Below are 19,575 nucleotides of genomic sequence, written 5' to 3' on the forward strand. Positions count from 1 at the left end.
CTAACGTGACATTCCTCAACAAAGAGGAGCCATAAGCAGCTATTAAGTGAAAGACATCATGCTGGCTGGTGTCATCCTCTCTCTGGCTTTCACACCTCCTCTTTTGAACAATTTGTTTTTATTTCCCAGCGTCTAAGTGTCTCTGCCTTTTATGTCAAGTCAAGGCTTTTATGCCCCCTCACCAACCTTGATAGAGAAGGAAAATGGTGCTTCTAGTTGAGATTGATCCTTTTTATGGCTTGGTGGAGGCTGAGGGTACCACGCCAAAGATTTCTTTTCATGTTACAAACAACTGCAAGAGTCCAAGAGCGCACCCTGATAGTATTACTTCCCCGACGTGTTGTGCCTGTCCACATGTTGGTTTCCCGAACCAAAATGATTCCCATTTCTCACTTAGGCAAAGGGTTGGAGAAGGAATGCCAGGGGATGTGTTGGACATGTTGAGTGTGAATCCGACACACATGTTTGGATTTGGTTGTGTGATAACATGTCAGGCGTTACTGAGACCCGCTTCAGTTTCATCCAGATGATGCCACCCCAGTGCAAAGTAGCTTGTCTTTTGTGGGATTTAGTTGCACCAGGTTACAATCACTCAGCTTGGAAAGCCAGACGTCCCTTGCAGCAATGCCTGACATAGAGGGAACTGGGCTGTCATTTGGGCCATTTGTATTCCACTGAATACTAGAGCTTTGGGTGAAGAATTTGAATGAGAGCTCTGGGTACAAAGTGTCCTCTAGGGTGACTGACACAGTAGTGTAGTCTAAAGTAAAGTATTGTAGTAAATGTAGAAATCCTGGAGCATTCCTAGCGGGTACACTGCGTATCACGTAGATTACACCACCACCACAGGACTGATATAACAGGATTGGTAAGAGTAGACCACTTTTATTATTCAGGTCCAAGTAGTGTTACTTAAGTAAAGTTAAGTTGCAAGTAACTGTTTTACTGTTTGATTATTTCATCTTTTAATATCATGTCCTGAGGGTAAAAAACATTGAAACACTAATGTCTTGTTGTTTCACCTGATCAGTAAGCGTTTTGGCATGTAATGATAGGATATCCTCCACAAGCCTAAATATTTCAAATGTTGTAAAAAGAAACTTATTTGTGACTTTCACACCAACAACAGTGTACCACCTCTTCTAATTTAATATGTAGGCAAGACAGGCTAATAGAGTTACCTGGAAATGGTTCTCCATATTATGCATATTATATTATATAATGCGCTGCAGATCTAGAACAGCAAACATTAAAGGGGAAAAAGACTGGAGCACACTGATGTTTGCAGTCTCTAATAGTGGAAACACACTAATGTTACCATGTCATCACAGTAAAGCATGCAGCAAATACATGTATGGTTAACCAGGTGTACTTAAAAATGACCTCAGTTATGCTTTTTCTAATGCAAACTTTTAATTAAACAGATGAATGAATGAAGAGGGTATGCAATGCAGCACATGCATCAATATAACTATCAAGTTGCCTTTGCTGTACCGTGAAAAGCAGCTCCCACTGCTTTCCTCCAAAAAACTCCATTAATGTTCTCTATGTAAATACACTGACTACATTTTGCATATAGATCATGGAGTTCTAAAAATACAATACTCAAATCGAGGTCAGCACTTGATCTATGCTTAAAAAAAAAAGTCTGTCAGGTCATATTCTGAGGCAACACTGATGTAAAAGCTGCATAGTTTGTACTGCTAGGATTTAAAATCTAACGTAAATCTAAATGTAAGTTTTATGCATCAAAACTAAATATGAGCGTGTGGAATGAGTGAATTCATTTAAAAAAGAAACATTATTTCAGCATTCAGAAGTCACTTTCTCTATTATAGGAGCCACTGTATGTGTCTAATATTTGGGATATCCTGTCATACACCTATGTGAGTATGTACAGTACGTTCATTTTTATATAAACATGATAAAACACAGCTGTAGTATATTTTGTAAATATCCCGAAGCCTTTGCCTCTGCCAAGATGAATGTAACTTGAATTATTCTTCTCATAATATATAGATTAGTCACTGTGTAGTTATGAATTTATGAGTTCAGCTCAAGTTAAGTATAGACAGCGCTTGTGTCCTTTTTGAAGGATTCAACTAATTATGTAAGAGGTTTCTGGAAAAACTGCCCGTCTTTAGGGGATTATGGGCTAATCTAAAAACTAAAAGCTTACTTTATTAAGAAGCAAATGCAATTTGAGTGTATCACTATGAATCACTCAACACATAATCACTCTCCCCTTTTACTTGTTCCTTTCTGACAGTATTTACAGATGTAGTTTTCATCACTGTGTAAAACATTTACACTTGATAAGCATGTGCTTTATTTCTCCAAAGGGTTCCCAGATCCACAATCAAGACTTGTCCCCTGTTTTTTTCATTATATTATACATATATAATTAAAATACTCACATGTAGTGGTAGGAATTATACTCTAGTTAAGTAAAGTGTTATCTAAAGAACTGAGCCAGTGTTCTAACAGATCAATCCACTGAGCAGTGACTGACTTCAAAAAGTGCTTTAAGTCTAGTTTTTAATAGAGAGCCTCTGTAGAGACTGCCAAACATAAAATCGTCCCTGCTAACTATTGTGTGAGCAATGTCAGCGATGTATGATGGATGGTGCATTTAATGTGCTAGAGACACTTTGAAGTGATGGAGATAGCAGCTTACTCGACAGCCCTGGACCCTCTGTTTTCCGCTCCGTCTCTCCCAGCCGGCGTCACCGCAGAATAAAAAAAGGAAATCTCTGCCGCATTCGCCGGAAGACATCCCAACTTCAACCTTAATGCCTGTCATGTTTGCAACTGAATTAAAGGCACAGAGGAAGACAGATGATTATTGAAGTTGTTGTTGCGCGAAATCATGTGGGATTTAATGAGAGGTTCTTCACTTAGATGTAAGTGACAGGAACTGCACAAAAAGAAAGGCATCTTAAGGAAGGAGAGATGTTCCAGACAGCTGTGTTCACTGCTACATATGACAGGTAGTTGGAAACCCATCAATTCTATCTAGCTGGGACTCACAGTGACAGTGAGTATATGCAAGGGTTAACTGATTCATGTTTTTTTTTTTTCTTCACAGGATATTTTTATTATACGCAGGATCAAAAACAACAATATCTTAGCAAAACTGCAACAGAAAATAATGTTTAATTCAAACTTTTTGCAATGCAAACTGAATATAGGATGGACAGAACATTGGATGCTCCAGTATATGTAAGACAATTCAATAATCTCAAGTATAAATATCAGGCAGGGTACCAAATATGTACACTCGGGAGATATCCATTATCCTCACAAAGGAAGGTGAATGTTATTACAAAGAGACTTGCTCAGAATCCACATCAGACAGTTTCCAATGATGGCTTCTTAGATGGTCCTGTGTAACAAACCATCTGGCATGTCAGGTTAATATTTAGTGAGAGATTTGGGTAATTTAAATAGACGCGTACAGTCTTTCAAATAAAAACGACAAAATATGCCATCTCTGACTACTTCATTCAAGTTAGGGGACGTTCTTTGCTATGGTTGCAATAATGAAGGTTATTAAAAGATCATCCATTCATCCATCCATCAATCCATTCATCCATAAGCTATCATCCATCCATCCATAAACTATAGCCACTTATCCTTCAATTCGCTAGAGGGCTGGAGCCAATCCCAGCTGACAGTGGTACACCCTGGACATATAGCCATCTTTTTTTGTCGTAAACCATCATTCTGTGTGCAACATAAATTAGAAAACAAAATGTTATGGCAATCCATCCAATATGTATGTTGGATTTCATTTTGGCCGACATTGTTATCCCTAGAGCCACAATACTAGCTTTGCTAAAACCAAAAAGCAGTTGAGTTTGGTTGACTTCTCTCTCCACTACCACTGTACTGCGTATGACTGTTCAAATCCCGGCTCAGATTTTATTTATTTTTTTAAACCCATGTCCTTGTAGAGAGTTCAATGAACAGGCTTCAGCCAGCCAGTCACTTAGCTGTCGCTTCTGCTTGATGATGTCATGAATCACTAACTCAGCCTAGAGATGGAGATTTCAGGGCGGCGCAGTGACCCATTATGGGGAGAAAAAAAAGCCCTGGCCTCTTTATCTTATAGATTTTAAGTGAGTCAAATTGTCCATAAATTTGGGACGTGGAGTCATAAATGTCAGGAAAAGGAGGAAAACAGACAGACAAATTCCAAAGCGTGATGGCAGTGCTAATGATTACTTCTGAGGATGTTAGGGGTGTGTGTGTGTGGGGGGGGGGGGGGAGTTATAGGCAGAATGAGAGAGCAGAGCGGGAGTGATTTGAAAACAGAGAGAAATAGGGGGGAGGTGGCTGATGGACGTTTATGAATGTGTATGTGCCACTGTGTGTGAGTGAATGATTAATAGAGGGAAAGAGAGATGAAGACAGATGCAGGACAGAGGGAAGGAGAGTATGTTAAAGATGAACTGAACTGGAATTTGAGTAATGGTGATATAACAGACGTATTTTATTTCTTCTCACTGGTACAATGATTAAAATGGGTACTGTACCATTTTATACTGTATTGCCCCTGGCGGCAGTAATGAATTGTATAGGGCTAAAGCAGCTGGGGTTCCGATACATTTCCACAGGCTACCTTTGATAAGAAAAAAACAGTCCTCAACTCATGGCTAGCGGCCTTAAAACTGGCTAGAGCTCTGACAGCCTCTAGATTTCGAGTCTGTAGCATTTTTTAACAACAGACTATTTAGAGAGCTGTACTTTCGATACAACAGCGTCACTGGTGAGGTTAAGTCCAACAGACTGAAACCAGAGGCCTGCAGGCTCCAGTGCAGGGCAGACCGATAGACCAACGGCAAGTAACACCCCCGATACCACCTGCCGCAGACAGGGCGCTGAAACGCTCACGGCAGGCAGAGGACAGAGAGGTAGCTATGGTTACCTGTTATCAGCATACTATCAAGTCTACTAGGCAAAGGGCTGGTGAAACTCTTGAATCCTCTGTGCATCTATGATCCAACTGGGGTAACTCTCCTACATGCAGCTAACAAGCGATCCCATTGGATGAATTTGTCCAATTACATTTTCCATTTAACCACCTATTTTCTTAAACGAACAGGACCTCAACTATGTTTTTCTATTTTCTCTAAATGCACAAAATATATAACCAGTCTATTTCCTAAAATGCATAATGTGCTTGGATACAATAAATGAGAGTGCATGACAGTAAGCTGCACCCACACCGGTCACTGTCACTCCCCCCCAAACGATCCTGTACTGAAGGTGGAGCCTGACAGGTCCGAGTGTTCCTAGTAACATTACCAAAAAAGTTCAGGATGCTGCAGAAGCTTAATAGACGTTGGGATAAACAAGTTTTTGAAATGGTTAAGTCTGCAGCGAGGAGCTCCAAACCTCCTACCTGATGGCAGCAGCTTATATTCTGTGTACAGAATGTGAGACGCTTCACTAAGAATTCTATCGGCTTGACACAAAGAAACCTGTTCATAAATACTTGGCATGGATAAGTGCTCTTTAACACCAATGATCTTCCAGGCAGTATGAATCAATCGGAACAGTTTAGTTTTCAACTGCACAGGGAGGTTGCCAAACCAAGCTGTGATACCGTACCTGACCCGGCTCCCCAGGGCTGCTTGATAAAATATCCACGTACATTTTTTATCGACACCATGAATCCGCAAACGACCTAAGAAATGCAACCGTTGCTGCAGTCTGCAACAGAGACTGTGGACATGTGTGCTCCAGGTTAGTGACTCGTCAATAAACACCAAGATATTCGTATGAGTGGGCCCAAGTTATGGATTGGTTGTGGATGACCACAGGCCTGTGGTCACCGACTCCCCGAGGGTCAAACACCATCTCTTCAGTCTTGGAAACGTGTAGAACAAGGTAATCATCATCACACCAATTCACAAGTTTGAACATTTCTGTCAATGGCTTGTTGATCTTTACATTGTTAGTTAGTTGGTTTCCTATCCTGGCCTGGGCCACACATTCATACGGTTTGATAAAGTACGTATTGGACTTTAACTTATCATTGAACTTACAATAGAAAGTGTAGCTGTCCTCAATTTAGGTCATCCTGTACGTCTCATATCCGTTTTTTTTCTGTGTGTGCGCGTGTCCGTTGCGGGGAGAGCGCTGACAGGAAACAGCAGCAGCTTTCAGCCATTTTAGAGTGAAAAATCATTACAGGGGACTTTGATGTTAAAATGTATACAGATTGGCAGGACGGTCTGAAATGTGAGATGTGCGAGTCACACACACCTTCATATCAGAAGCAAGGAAATGAATTTGGCAACACACATTTGTTACATCAACCCGTTCTCACCCCCGCTTGGTCAGTGGCTCTCAGCATCACACACCGGCGCAAAGTCTGGCACGTAGGACTGTGGGAAAAATTTGCGATAAAGTTGTGGTGATTGGTCAAAATTGCAAGTTGCACTTAACTCACAGGATAATTTACGTGAATCGCAAATTGCAAATTCCTGGACAAACTGAAAGATACAACATACAGTACAGTATGTAAGGCTGAATTTAAGGGGACATCTCTATAAGTCCAACATATCTAGAAGGTTGCTATTTGGCATTAAGGCCTGGAATTCAATAGCAAATGCAAAACAAACTAAAAAGATGCACACAAAAACTAAAAGTAAATGAAAGCTCAATAATAAAAACTTTTTAATTGTGAATAGATGAAAAATATACTATTCCAAAATTAAAATTAAAACAAAATTGAAAGCTAAATCGATAGAAATAAAAACAGGTTTTAAATTCAATGTCAGGAAAGAAAAGAGTAGTTTTTTTCAATGTCAGCAAGTCAGCATACCGGTATTCATGTTGATAAGTTTGACAGGTCTTCATTTGCGTTTACCTAATAATTTCAGGTGAGATTCACTAGCGTGCTTTAAAGTGGCCTTGCGTTTGCATGATTCTTCATTTAAAGCATATTCTGTCTCTGAAAGCAGCTGGAGAGACACTTTTATTCCACTGGAGCAAAAGTTTATTGAGCAACGTTTCCATGGCATGCATTAGTTTGAGCTTTAAATGGTTGAATTTGTATCCTGTGCACTCAGTCTTTTGTCCTTCAAGCAACGAACTCTGTACATTCAGCTCACCGTAGCTTTTAATAATTTGTGAAGATCAGTAGAGGTGACATGAAACAAGCACTAAAACAGACGAGCTGAGCAATGTGCATCCAGAAAACAGAGTCATAACACAGTTAATGTTGCCCTACTAATTCAGCCGCATGTCCGTACAGAGAGGAGGGAGTGACAGACAGATTAGTCTCGCTCTGCCAGAACTTCCTCCAAAGCACGCTGAAGGAGTCTGGCTACTCCACACAGCATTCGGGGATGAGAGGAAAACATGCTTGTGTTTTAATAACATTTCTATAAACCAATCTGAATCGTCATGGGCGGAGCTAAACTTTGCACAGATCCGCTGCAAATAGTCATGTGAGAGAAAACTCAGATTGGACAGATAGTCTACCTAGCTGTCTCAATTTACCCTGCAGAGATCTGAGAAGAACTCAACCATAGTTCTTATAAAACCACAGAATTTAAAATTCCACCACAAAGAAAGCGGAAAGAAAACAGAAAATGCATGCATCCGGCAGAATTCCCTGCAGCATCGGAGCAATCCCAGAAGTGGAACGCGAAGGATAGAGACTAGAGACAGATAGTCAGGTAACAACTCAAGTGACACACCGAGACAACCCCGACTCGCGTGTTCAGAAGAAAACGATCAGACCGCGGGAAACAGGCAGACACAAAGAAAAGGGTGGAGAGAGATACACCATTGTGTCATCTGGGATCACTGAGCACTGTAATAGGCTTGAGTCTCATCAGTTGGGCTCAAGTCGGCTTGGCTGCAGATTTCCTCTCTGTCTCCCTGCCAACAACAGCGCATGGGAATATCATTTTCCAGCAGACCCAGTACAATCCTAAAAGGTCTTACTTAGCTGGCTTGGGGAGAAAAGGAAATAATAGGTTTGATTATCCCAGAGGCTTCTTACTGGCAATATTTGCCCAGTGGTTCATAATGGAACTCCAGTAATCGTACCACCGGAACGCTCTTGGCAAAAGCCAGCACACAGTGCGAGCTTTGTCCTCTGTGCCGATATTATTCTCAGTGTAATTTACTCAAAGGGTACCCAATCTTTTTATATTGGAAATTCTACACACACACACACTCACACACACAGACACTCATGAAATAATAACCATTTCATTTGACAGCAGCATTTGAATGTCTCTCTTCTATTTGCCCTGGGCAGTAGATGTCCATGTGTCTAGTACTACAGAGTAGGTGCTGTTGAGACTAAGGTACCCACACTGTTATACCAAATTAGTTGACTTTACTAGAAATTTGCATGAGACCAATTGTCTTAAAATGTTTACATTTTTACACAAGGTGAAACTTAACAGGTCGAGTTGTATTAACACAGAGCGTTAAGTTGATGCAGTAGACAAATCAAGTTTACATTACTAAAAATCATAAGTAAACATAATTTTTTTTTCTTTTTTTCTGGAGTCATGCTATTTAAAATCGGCATGTTAAGTTAAACTTGCAGAGAAACATTACAAATATAAAACATGAGGCTACTTGTAACTACTGAAGAAATCACTTGTTTGTATAAATATTGCTTATTTTCCTTTATGACAGTATGATTTCAATACATTTGTTCTAAAAAAAAAAAAAAAATCAACAAAAAACATTGTAATTTTCCAATGTACTGCACTGCATGGAAAGTTTCATTTAGGAGACAGTTACGGATTTCCAATCTGTGTATGTAACACTGAACACACTGATTACCCAGAGACCATCAGTCCCCTCCCGGGTCTCAGTCAACGTACAACAATAAATAAACATCAACACTAAATCAACCATACAAAACTAAATCCCAGAGGACATAAATGCCCACTCAACATTAACAGAACGTTATTAAAACACACCATAACTTGGATAGAAACCATCCAGAACGTATTTTGTTTCCCATGAGCATTTGCACTGCTTCAGGCAGAAGAGTCCAAATGACCCCGCCCCTCCCAAACAGACACTTAACATCCTTAGTTATCCCTGCTTAATATGATCTGTGCACTGCATACTTAAGCTGATTATTACCCTTAAAGACCCAGAACAGGAAATGTTTTGCCTTTCAGATGAAATGTTCTGATGCCTTTTTAGTATGTTTTTAGTGAAAAGTAATCCTGCAACGTTGGCCCTAGTTAGAAGCAGTATTTCTGTATTGTCTGGACAAACACAGAACGACTAAGGGCTCCTTTGCATGGTTGATTTTCTATTTAGTCCAATAACAGTATATATCATGAGCAATAATCACACAGCAGTCATATTTCTTGATAAATCATGTAATGATGAAAAAACGGGATAAATTGTATTCACAAAACTAAATTTTGTGTTAGTCCTGGTATTCAGCCATGTTAATCTGCAATAATGCAATGAGTCATCTCTTCTGAAACACCCTTTGGAACTACTCCAGTATTGTGTGGACCAAAACAGAACAATTGATGATAACCAGAAAAATCCGTATTGGTTACAGACAAGAAATGTTCCGCCAGTGACAGATTTGATGAATATATTGGACAATAACTGAAAGTTTACATGTTCTAAACATTATAATAATCACAGCCAAAATGATTAAGGCACTTTACTTACTTCAAATCCAGTTCAATTAAACAGAGAAATGAGCTTGAAAGACAGTTTGCAGGTTGTGTGAGTTCATGGCACATTTACATTTACCAGCCAATGGCATTGCAAAGATAATTAATAGGACCCTTTGACCCTTTGTCTATGTTAATGTTTACTTAAAAAAAACAAAAACATTTACGACTCTTTTTTTGGAACGGCTAAAAGTGATGTGTGTAATTTTGCAACTATGGGCCTTATAGGGTTAAATGGCGACAAATAAAGTCTCATGGTATAGTATCAAAATTCTACTCTTCTTGGAGAACCATGGAGTACGATGTAGAGATTTCTCAGAATGGGTTAAAAGAAACCTCAATCACACAATGACTACGTTTACATGCACATGATATTCTGGTTTTCACCGTTATTCTGAAAAAGATGATCTTCGGACTGAGCTGTTTACATGGCAAATGAAAGTGAATATTCCACTAATATTCCCTTTTACATGTAGCCGTGCAAAACAGGATTTTTTCAAAGTGTACCAGCGGCAGAGGAATCGTTGGGCCGTGTAGCTTTAATTCCTTCAACCAGCGTCTTGAAAAGGTCGGCATAGCGACGTGTGCGCATATCCAAAAACCTGTTGATATCCAAGTCTTTGATGTTTAAAAGTAGCTGTGTTTCTTCTTATCGGGTCTCCAGCCTTGCAAATTGTTGGCTGGTTGGTTTGTGTCCAACAACCATAGCAACGCACAGACCTGACCATTAAGCCTGGGGTAAAAACCCACATTGAGACTCATATTCCAAATGTGCTGTATATATGTCCAAACAATGCCTCTAAAACCCAAATATTACCAGAATATCCCACGTCTTAATCAGAAAATGCTATATTCCGGAATAATCCATTTTTATTCCGAATATTGTCATATTCTGAATAATAGTGGATTATTGGTGTGCATGTAAACGTACTGAGTGAGGGCATCTAGATTGAAAGACGTGGGCAGGCAGGTCTAATGAACGTGTGTGCCTCTTCATCATATTCATTTAGTATGGGTCTAACCTGTGGGACCTGCCATTTAGGTCTATACAATTTACTATATTTTAGTGAATATACATTGCATGCCCATGCTTAGTTCCATTACAAATGACAGTGATTCAGGTTTTTTTGACTGACATATTATTGGAGGGGGCAGAGGTGATGTTAGGTTTGTGTAAAATGACAACCTTGTTTTTTGCTTTGTTTGGTTTTGACACAAACTTGCTGCAACAGCTGCAGAATTTGCTGTAAATTATACCATTACACCAGTAGACCACAGAAATAGAACCTCTCACCATTTTACTGCGTGCTTGGTCTATTCAGTGTGTGATGCTTTTAAAGAAAGAATTACAACGTCAATGAAAATGCCCATCTGTATGTGACACCATACTGTAAATCGTAAGATAACTAGTGTTTCTAAATGACAATGACTACTGTGATGAATACGATGAGCTTCTAATGGTGAGTTGAATGAGTATTACTGCAGATTGAAGCACAGGTGTTTACTTTGGATTGGCAATTCATTAAAACATAATAGCTTTTTTGTATTCAAATGACACCTGAAACTCCCCCATTTACCCACTCATTATCTCTGCATGCCACTGCGGAAAAGTAGACTGTGGTGAATAGTTTTTTTTTCCCTTTGTCTTCAACCTTCCCTTTCTCTGATTCTGTTCCCCCTCTCTGCAGATGAATTCAAAGCCCTCCTGAAGCGCTTGCCCACCGACCGTTTTTTGAACGTGTCCATGATCGCCAAGTTCTGGTCGGCTGACTTGTCCATCCAGAAGCGCCACGCCCAGCTGGAGTCCAGCACTGCCCTGGTCCTGAACAAAGCCCAGAAGATTGTCAGGAAACTGTTCACCCTGAGCAAACGCTGCCCCAAACATCCTCGCATCAGTCTGCCCAGAGAGAGGTAACTCACTGGGATACATTGAAAGAAACCAAACTCAAAAGAAGAAGACATCATTTTTGATTACTGGGAGTTTTGCCTGCTGCTTTGTGCCGATTCATTACAGCTGTAGGCTCTCTAACAACACCCCCCAAGAGGGAAAACCAAGAGCTATCTAACTAGAAAGAGCTCAGCTTTGAATTTAGCAAAACCCCAAAAGACAGAAAGGTGGGAAACATGCCATTGGGGTACACAATTGCATTCTTTTAAGCTGATTCCCATCCAAAACATGTATTTGTTGGTTGCTGCTATTGGGATTTCAGCTTTGGGCTGCCTCTGCTGTCAACAGAGTGTACAATGGTAAAAATGTCTATCTGTTTGAAACTTCGGGCATTTTGACAGACTCGTAGCAACATTACGTAGATAGCTGAATGACTCATCTGTCCACACTCCCAGGTGGAATGGCCTAGAAATAACTTAATGCAAAAGGAATAATCATCACCATTTTATACAAGCAATATCTCTTTACGTCAGTCAAAGCTTTTACATTTGTTGTAGCCTAACTTGTCTTGCATAGCTAGAACAAAGCGGGATAGGGAGAAGAAAACACTCTGGTCAGGTTAAGGTTGACGATGTGCTCTGGCTGGTATATACACTTAATCCGACTCTATGTTCTTAGTTTAGGTTTACACAAAACTTCTGACCAATCAAGGTTTTTACGTTTAGTTATTTCAATTACTCTGAAATTAACTTGCCCAAGTCAATTTTTACTTGCCCCAGTACAGATTGTTTTATCTATTAGTGACTATATAAAAATAACAAAGACTAAAGTTATTTGTCATGTTGAATCCTAATTTAAGTTAATGAGCACACACAGTAAAATGACAGGAAATGCAGCCTTGCTGAGAAAAGGACCCAGCAGAAATAAAAACGCAGAGTAAGGAAAGAAAGTAAGAGAATGTGGGAGAAGGAAGAGAGATGTGATAGCGGGATGGAGACTAAGACAGAAAGAAAGGGAAAGTGTAAGAGAGCTGAAGGGTCTAGTTACCAATGGTGAGAGTCTCTGTGTGGATAGGTAAGTGGCATTGTGGCATGCTGTAATCAAGTCCTCTCCCAGACTGACAGCTCGGCACTTGTTTACAGAGGACTTTCATTTCCCTGACAGTCCTTTCCCTCAATACCCATTACTTCATCCCCCCCTTCTCGCACCCTACCTCACTTTCTGTCTTCATTTCTCTCCCTCAGTCCCCTTTGTATTCCCTCTCTCTCTCTCTCTCTCTCTCTCTCTCTCTCACCTCTGTCCCTCGGAGTCTTAACCCAGTTTGTACCAACAACAACAAGTTATCAGGGGCTGCTCAGCCGCAAAAGCTCCCTATTTTCTTCTGCAAAAATCCATTTGTTTTATCATCATTCATTTTTTGTCTATTTACATAGGCCTGAGGGTAAGGAATTGCTGGAGCGTTTGGGCAATGCTGTGTGTGATTTCTTGAACTTAGCCTTGGGATAGAATCTCTGCAGAGCCAATTTTCAGTCTCAACTTGTCGTTACCGCACCAAAGTGCATGGTAATTTATTCATGTCTGCTTTTCCATCTCTGCTGCAGTCATACCAAATACCAACACTTCTGTAATAAAAAAGGTGTCAAATTGCCGCACACGAACAATACAATTATTTTGCGATTTGGAGCGGACTGTGAATTACATTTCCACCTATGCAGTGTGATCTAGGGAAATCCTCGCTTAGCACTTTAGGTTTTAACTCATATTATGCCTCTGAGAACATACCCGACATGAGTTGGAGGAGAGAAGAGAAGGAGCAGATGGAATGTAAAATGGGGAAGGGTTCCACCCCATAACTAACAAATGGTTCTTTTTTAGGAAGCGCCTCAGTGGAGGTTCAAAGCGAGCTGAGCCGACACTAGAAGGTGAAACTAAAACACTGCAGACAACTGTTTGGTCAAAGAAAATCCTCTCTAACGTGGCATGGGACATCCTGCTTTTATTTTACATAGCTAAACTACCGTCAATAGCAACCGCAATTTTTTTCACTCACTCCAGATAAGAACGGCAGTCCTGCAAAACTGTGCTATACATTACGTCGCACATTTAACAAAGTGCAGGCGTTGCTCTGTTTACAGATAGAAGTCAATCCCAGAAGTGGGATTGGATACACAGCATGTTTGTTTTTTTCTCCCCTTTGCAGGCCTGTTAGCTTTTGGTTGAACAGGGTTCAGTCTCTGCTCTACTGCAACGAGCACGGGGTGCTGGGCTCCTTCTCGGAGGAGGTGAAGAGCTGTAGCTGCCCTGTGGACCAGCCCACCTGCCAGGGAGTCATTCCCTGCGTTGTGGGCACCGCCTCCACCTCGTGCTCCTCCTGTGGCACTGACAACGCAACCCGCTGCGGAGCCTGTCACCACGGCAACGTCCTCCATCTGGGTTCCTGTAGGCCAAGCATCGCTGCATCCCAGGACCACTACCTGAACTTTGACCTGGACATGCCTGATGCTGAGGTTTCTCAAAGCTTCCCATATATGTATTCCATTCATTCTCAAATCTCTGTGCACTAAATAATACAGTACCTCTGATTACACTAAAGATCAGGAAGTCAAAGAACACATTGGTACTGGTTTATTTATGCCTAGACAGAAACATACCTCCAATAGTAATAAAAATGGCAATGCATTCATATCCATCACCAAATGGCAAACTAAATGTTAGTATTGTACTTAATTATTAATTAGTAAATGATGAATCTATAAATAAATAATTTAGCAGTGTGAGAATTGAAGCTTCTCAGAAAGGTAGTAGCAAAACAATACAAATATTTACAGTAGAAGATTGAATACATTCCATTTTTGATTCCTATTGATCTCATTATTTGGGCATTTTTATGATGAACTCCCTTTTGAATGCTGGGCAGTAAAAAATTGTATTAAAATATTCCATTAAAAATATTAGTATTTTTCTATGACATTGATAGGCCACTCCAAAGAGTTTACATTTAAAGGTTAGTTTACGAGGAGTACTACTCGGTTATTGAAAAAAGTAGTAAAACTTTGTAACATCTGAGAAAGTTATCTAATCTTAGCACAACCTTTATTACGAACAGGAAGACACATTTATAGTGCTGTATATGTATATTTGAGAACCGGTATATAATTGATCTGTCTGTTAGCTGTCTACCTGTTAAGAGTGAATGTGATCTCACAGTTCTTAAATCTCTCTTCAGGTGAAGTACCTGCTCCAGCGATTGGACAGCAGAATCGAGGTCCACGCCATTTACATCAGCAACGACGTCCGCCTGGGAAGCTGGTTCAATCCGGCCTGGAGGAAGAGAATGTTGCTGACGTTGAAGAGTAACAAAAACAAGTCCAATCTCATCCACATGCTGATGGGCATTTCTTTCCAGATATGCTTGACTAAGAATTCAACACTGGAGCCCGTGCCTGCGATTTATGTGAATCCTTTTGGGGGGAGTCACTCAGAGAGCTGGTTCATGCCAGTGAACCAGCCTGACTTCCCTGACTGGGAGAGAACTCGACTGGACGCCGTCGTCACGGCACAGTGTTACAACTGGACACTGTCTCTGGGCAACAAATGGAAGTCCTTCTTTGAGACAGTGCACATCTACCTGCGAAGCCGCATACTCACGGATGATCCAACAGCGAATGAAACGCTCTTCTATGAACCATTGGACCTGGATGACCAGACGTCCAACCTGGGGTACATGAAGATCAACACGCTCAAAGTGTTCGGATACAGCATGCACTTCGATCCTGAGGGCATCAAGGATCTGATTCTCCAGCTGGACTACCCCTACACGCAGGGTACGCAGGACGCTGCCTTTCTGATGTTGTTGGAGATGAGGGACCGGATTAACCGACTGTCTCCACCAGCGCCGCAGCCGCTGGACCTGTTTTCTTGTCTGTTGCGCCACAGGCTGAAGCTGTCGGCTGGAGAGGTGGCACGCATCAAGGACTCTCTGCAGATGTTCAACTCCAAGCTTCCCAACGCTTCTCCTGAACCTGAGCTGGCCCCGCTGTGCAGCTAGCTGTCTTAGCACACAGGTCAGGTTCAGGCGTGATGCTACTCATAGAAAGTGGAGCAGTTGCTGCTAGACTGAGCACGGGAGACCCTGCTAAGTTAGTCTCTTGGACCCAAATCTGGATAATTAGGACAACCACCTCTAAAGGCTGACTGCTGGGCGTTTCTTACGGTCATTCTCGGCTGGATTACTGGTGTCACGTTTTTTGTTTTTTTAATCAGAAATTGCTACCAGAGCCCTTTGATGAACATTGAAGTCATGTTGTGGACTTTTGGGAGACCAGCTGATACTTGGACTCTCTTTCTGAGGCTCTATTGTACTAGCCTAGAGGTCTTACTTTTGCTATTACTGCCGTGCTTTTGGCAAACGTGGATGAAGTTAAGAGACGGGATTAAGTTTAGAGACTATCTTACAACTTTGTGATTTTGGAACCTCAGAGAGCCGATGTCATTAGGTATACCTAAGACAGGGATTTTCATATGTAAAGAGGAACTCTTAAGGGGTCTTCAAAATGAGTAAATGGAAGAGAAGACTTCCCCTTTTCTAAACCTATTTTCTTTGGCTACAGAACAATCTTGTGGGAAGGGAAAATGGGATAATATTATATATGTGGTGAATGAGTTGTTATGTTATGCTTAACCGTTTAAAATTTGATAATCCTGAACCATGTAACGGTCTTTGAATATTTCTTTTTGTTTCTAGCCTTCCATTTTATCTGGCATTTGAAAACTTGTAAGTATATATGCTTAACATCCGAGTGAGAAGCCTGTTAGTGATGTTCTGTCCTTGGTGGTGTGTCTATACCAAAAGAAGGTGAACACAAACTGAATGGCGAAATATTCTCAATGTTGAGTTCTTTTTTTTTTTTAGCTGAAAATCTTCTGATGTGGTAACAAAAAGGTCTGAGGATATAGCGCTGTAAATAATGCTCCATCTAACCCCAGGTGTGGACAAGTGCACATTGCTTTTTAGATAACGGAGTGCAAAGACCAAAAAAATGTTTATAACAAAACAAACTCATGCCTTATATGAGAGTCAATGTTAAGATAAGAAGCACATTTCGTTTCTGTGTTTGGTTTTCCAGCAAAGGCTGTATTGCTTTTTATATTTCAATATTTCTACCAAGACAGAACAACCGACACATTCTCCAGAATATGTGATAATGTAGCTTTTCAATGTAAATGCCAGTCACACTTTCTGCAATTACTTGTTTTGATTTGGTGTTGTGAAACTTTGAGTCACTATTCACAGTGCACACCAGTACTTGCATACTGTAATTGTTCTGCAAAATCCTTCTATCTCCAATTAGACAACGTCCCAGTAACGGATTAAACCTGGTGGATTTTATTATGGTTTGGTTTAGTCTCAGGTCAAGGAAACGTGTGGGTCCAATGTTAGCTGCCTGTTACCACAGCGACTGGAGTTACAAGGTTTCTGCAGGGCACTGAAGGTACTTTTGAAAGCTGCAAACTTACCGGGATGATACTTGATTTGATTCTGCATTTACTTCACTAATTTCTCACTGAAAGTCAGTAAACCTTGTATGTCATTTTCAGCAGTTCTTCTGTACTCAGCTTGCTTAAGTAAAAACAAAGTGGTTTATCTATTTGGGATCCTTTTTCTTTGTTTGCTTACATGTGTACCATACAATAACCTATTGAGATTTATATTACAGAACAGGGTGTGTTTGATTTGTTAACAAGTCCTATTTAGATTATGTTACCATTGTCCTCCTCCGTGTTAGAACCCAGTCCACAACACAGAGCCAGATTTACTGCAGTGCAAATGTGCGCAGGTGGCGGGGGAAGATGGCGTTGATACAACACTAGAATTTCAAGGGAAATGCAGCCAAATGCTCAATGTAAAAGTCTCATCAACAGGAAGAAGTGTCTCTAGCATGAAGTGACTTCAGTGTATTAAACATCACATTCAAAATAAATGAACACACCCCCTCCCCCCAAAACTGCGTCCCATTGGTTTGCTTTTACAAAGCAATAAGATGCATTTCTCATTGCTAATCATTACTTTATTAGTTTATATTCATAGGCCTATAATTGTATTTGTTCATTAAAAAAAACATTACTTAAACAAATCCGACTAACTAAAAGGCTTCAGTCCAGCTCTCAGGGCTGCAGAAATCGAGTTTTGTTATATAACTACTATTTTAAGCAAAAGACAAAACTTATCCTTGCACATTGCTAACTTTTTTTTTTATATTATACTTTATTAATCCCACAAGGGGAAACTACACTTTTCACTCTGTTGTTGTTGTTACACACAGAGGCCTGAATTACACACACATGCTCAGGACCTACACATGCACTAATGGAGAGATGTCAGAGTGAGGGGGCTGCCCATGGAAAGGCACCCCGAGCGGTTGGGGGTGCGGTTGGGTGCCTTGCTCAAGAGTGGCAGTGCCCAGGAGGTGAACTGACACCTCTCCAGCTACCAGTCCACCACCATACTTCGGTCCGTACGGGGACTTGAACCAGTAACCCTCCGGTTCCCAACCCAACTCCCTATGGAGTATATACTGAGCTACTACCACCCCCTGTGTTTTCTAAATCAACACGACAGTACTGATTGAACTTATTTCCCTGTTTATAGGTTGACCAGGCTAAAACAAACGCAGTCAGTTCACAGGCTGTAGTAATTATATTGTGTTATAGAGACCATAAAGAAAAAATCAACAACTTTCTTACACAGTTTCAGTTTAAATAAAACCCTCACCTGGTAGAGCAGACGCCCATGTATAGAGGTTTACTCCTTCGTACAGCGGCCGCAGGTTCAACTCCTCCCTTTGCTGCATGTCATTCCCCCTCTCTCTCTTGCTCTCCCCTTTCAAAAAAAAAACTGAACATTAAGACATCCATGGAGGTAGGATTTATTGCAGGACTGTTGTGTTAGACTGTATTATATTTAACTCTTTGCATCCGAAATTCCATACAAAATATTATTTAGTAGCTATTTAGTAGGCTAAAACAAATTGTTTGTCCAAATTCTTATTATGAAACCAATATGAACTGCATACTAAATATTTCAGTATTTCCAGCAAACACTGGACACTACGTCGGGCTGGCATAAGTATCCCACAATGCAACGGGGTAGTAACAACAACGTGTGAAACAGACAACCGAAAAGCAACCAAGGTAACTGTAACGTCAAAAATGTACTAATTTACATTTCTACATATACAAATGTGTGATTTGAGATCTGTGATGTCACCGGTCTAGTTGCTATCCTTTTTCAGTAATTTAAGCATTATTTGGCGATGCTGCTAGAGAGAAGGCTGGCAGTAGTTACCGTGGTTACGTGTCTTCAACGGCAAGGAGGTTCTTTGGAAGGGACGTTGAAAAGTACAGCTTGGTGCTTCTGAAAAGATACACACAACTGTTTATGTACATAAAAAGTACATTGAACTATAGAATACAGATTGAGTGTTAGTGCATAGTATGCAATTTCGGATGCAACCTCAGTGTACCTAGTTGTAATGGCCGGCTGACAGGCCACAACAAAGGAGGGAGATGCACGCCAAACTCTGTATTAACCAACTGACATTTATTTAAGTAAAATGTAATGCAAGTAAAATTCATATTTCCTGTGTAAAGTGTGTATGTCCAGTCTTTTAAAAGACAGAACTTTCAAAGCAAAACTGACCTTAAAAAACTGTTAACATACAGGTGCACAGTCCTCCCTTAAATGCATTTACAATAGGGTGCAAACACTTGCTATAAAAGGTGTGCTTGTTGCGTTAGTCTGGGAAAGAAAACGTCTCATCTGAGACTGAAAGAACACGGCAAAAGCCTGAGTACGTTTCCATAAAATGAATGCAAAAATTTCCAATTACCCCCGGCCCTTCATAATAAGATGAATGTCCTCTAATATACGGAGTGCAGTGTTTTTTGTAAGATGAAAAGCCAATTTCCTGGGTTGTCAGGGAGCAAACATGAACCAAA

At 40.6% G+C, this 19,575-nt stretch overlaps 1 protein-coding gene across 1 annotated transcript in view; it reads left to right on the plus strand.

The window, feature by feature from the left end:
- Positions 1-17,225, plus strand: part of LOC116698572 (BMP/retinoic acid-inducible neural-specific protein 3) — a 124,480-nt gene extending 107,255 nt beyond the window's left edge. Inside the window, exons 6-8 of the mRNA XM_032530554.1 lie at positions 11,378-11,600; positions 13,778-14,084; positions 14,804-17,225. Coding sequence (XP_032386445.1) covers positions 11,378-11,600; positions 13,778-14,084; positions 14,804-15,625 — 1,352 coding nt within the window. The 3' untranslated portion in view covers positions 15,626-17,225. The remainder of the gene's footprint in view (positions 1-11,377; positions 11,601-13,777; positions 14,085-14,803) is intronic.
- Positions 17,226-19,575: the final 2,350 nt, after the last annotated feature.

Source organism: Etheostoma spectabile, chromosome 12 (assembly GCF_008692095.1).
Source record: "Etheostoma spectabile isolate EspeVRDwgs_2016 chromosome 12, UIUC_Espe_1.0, whole genome shotgun sequence".
Taxonomy (NCBI): Eukaryota; Metazoa; Chordata; class Actinopteri; order Perciformes; family Percidae; genus Etheostoma; species Etheostoma spectabile.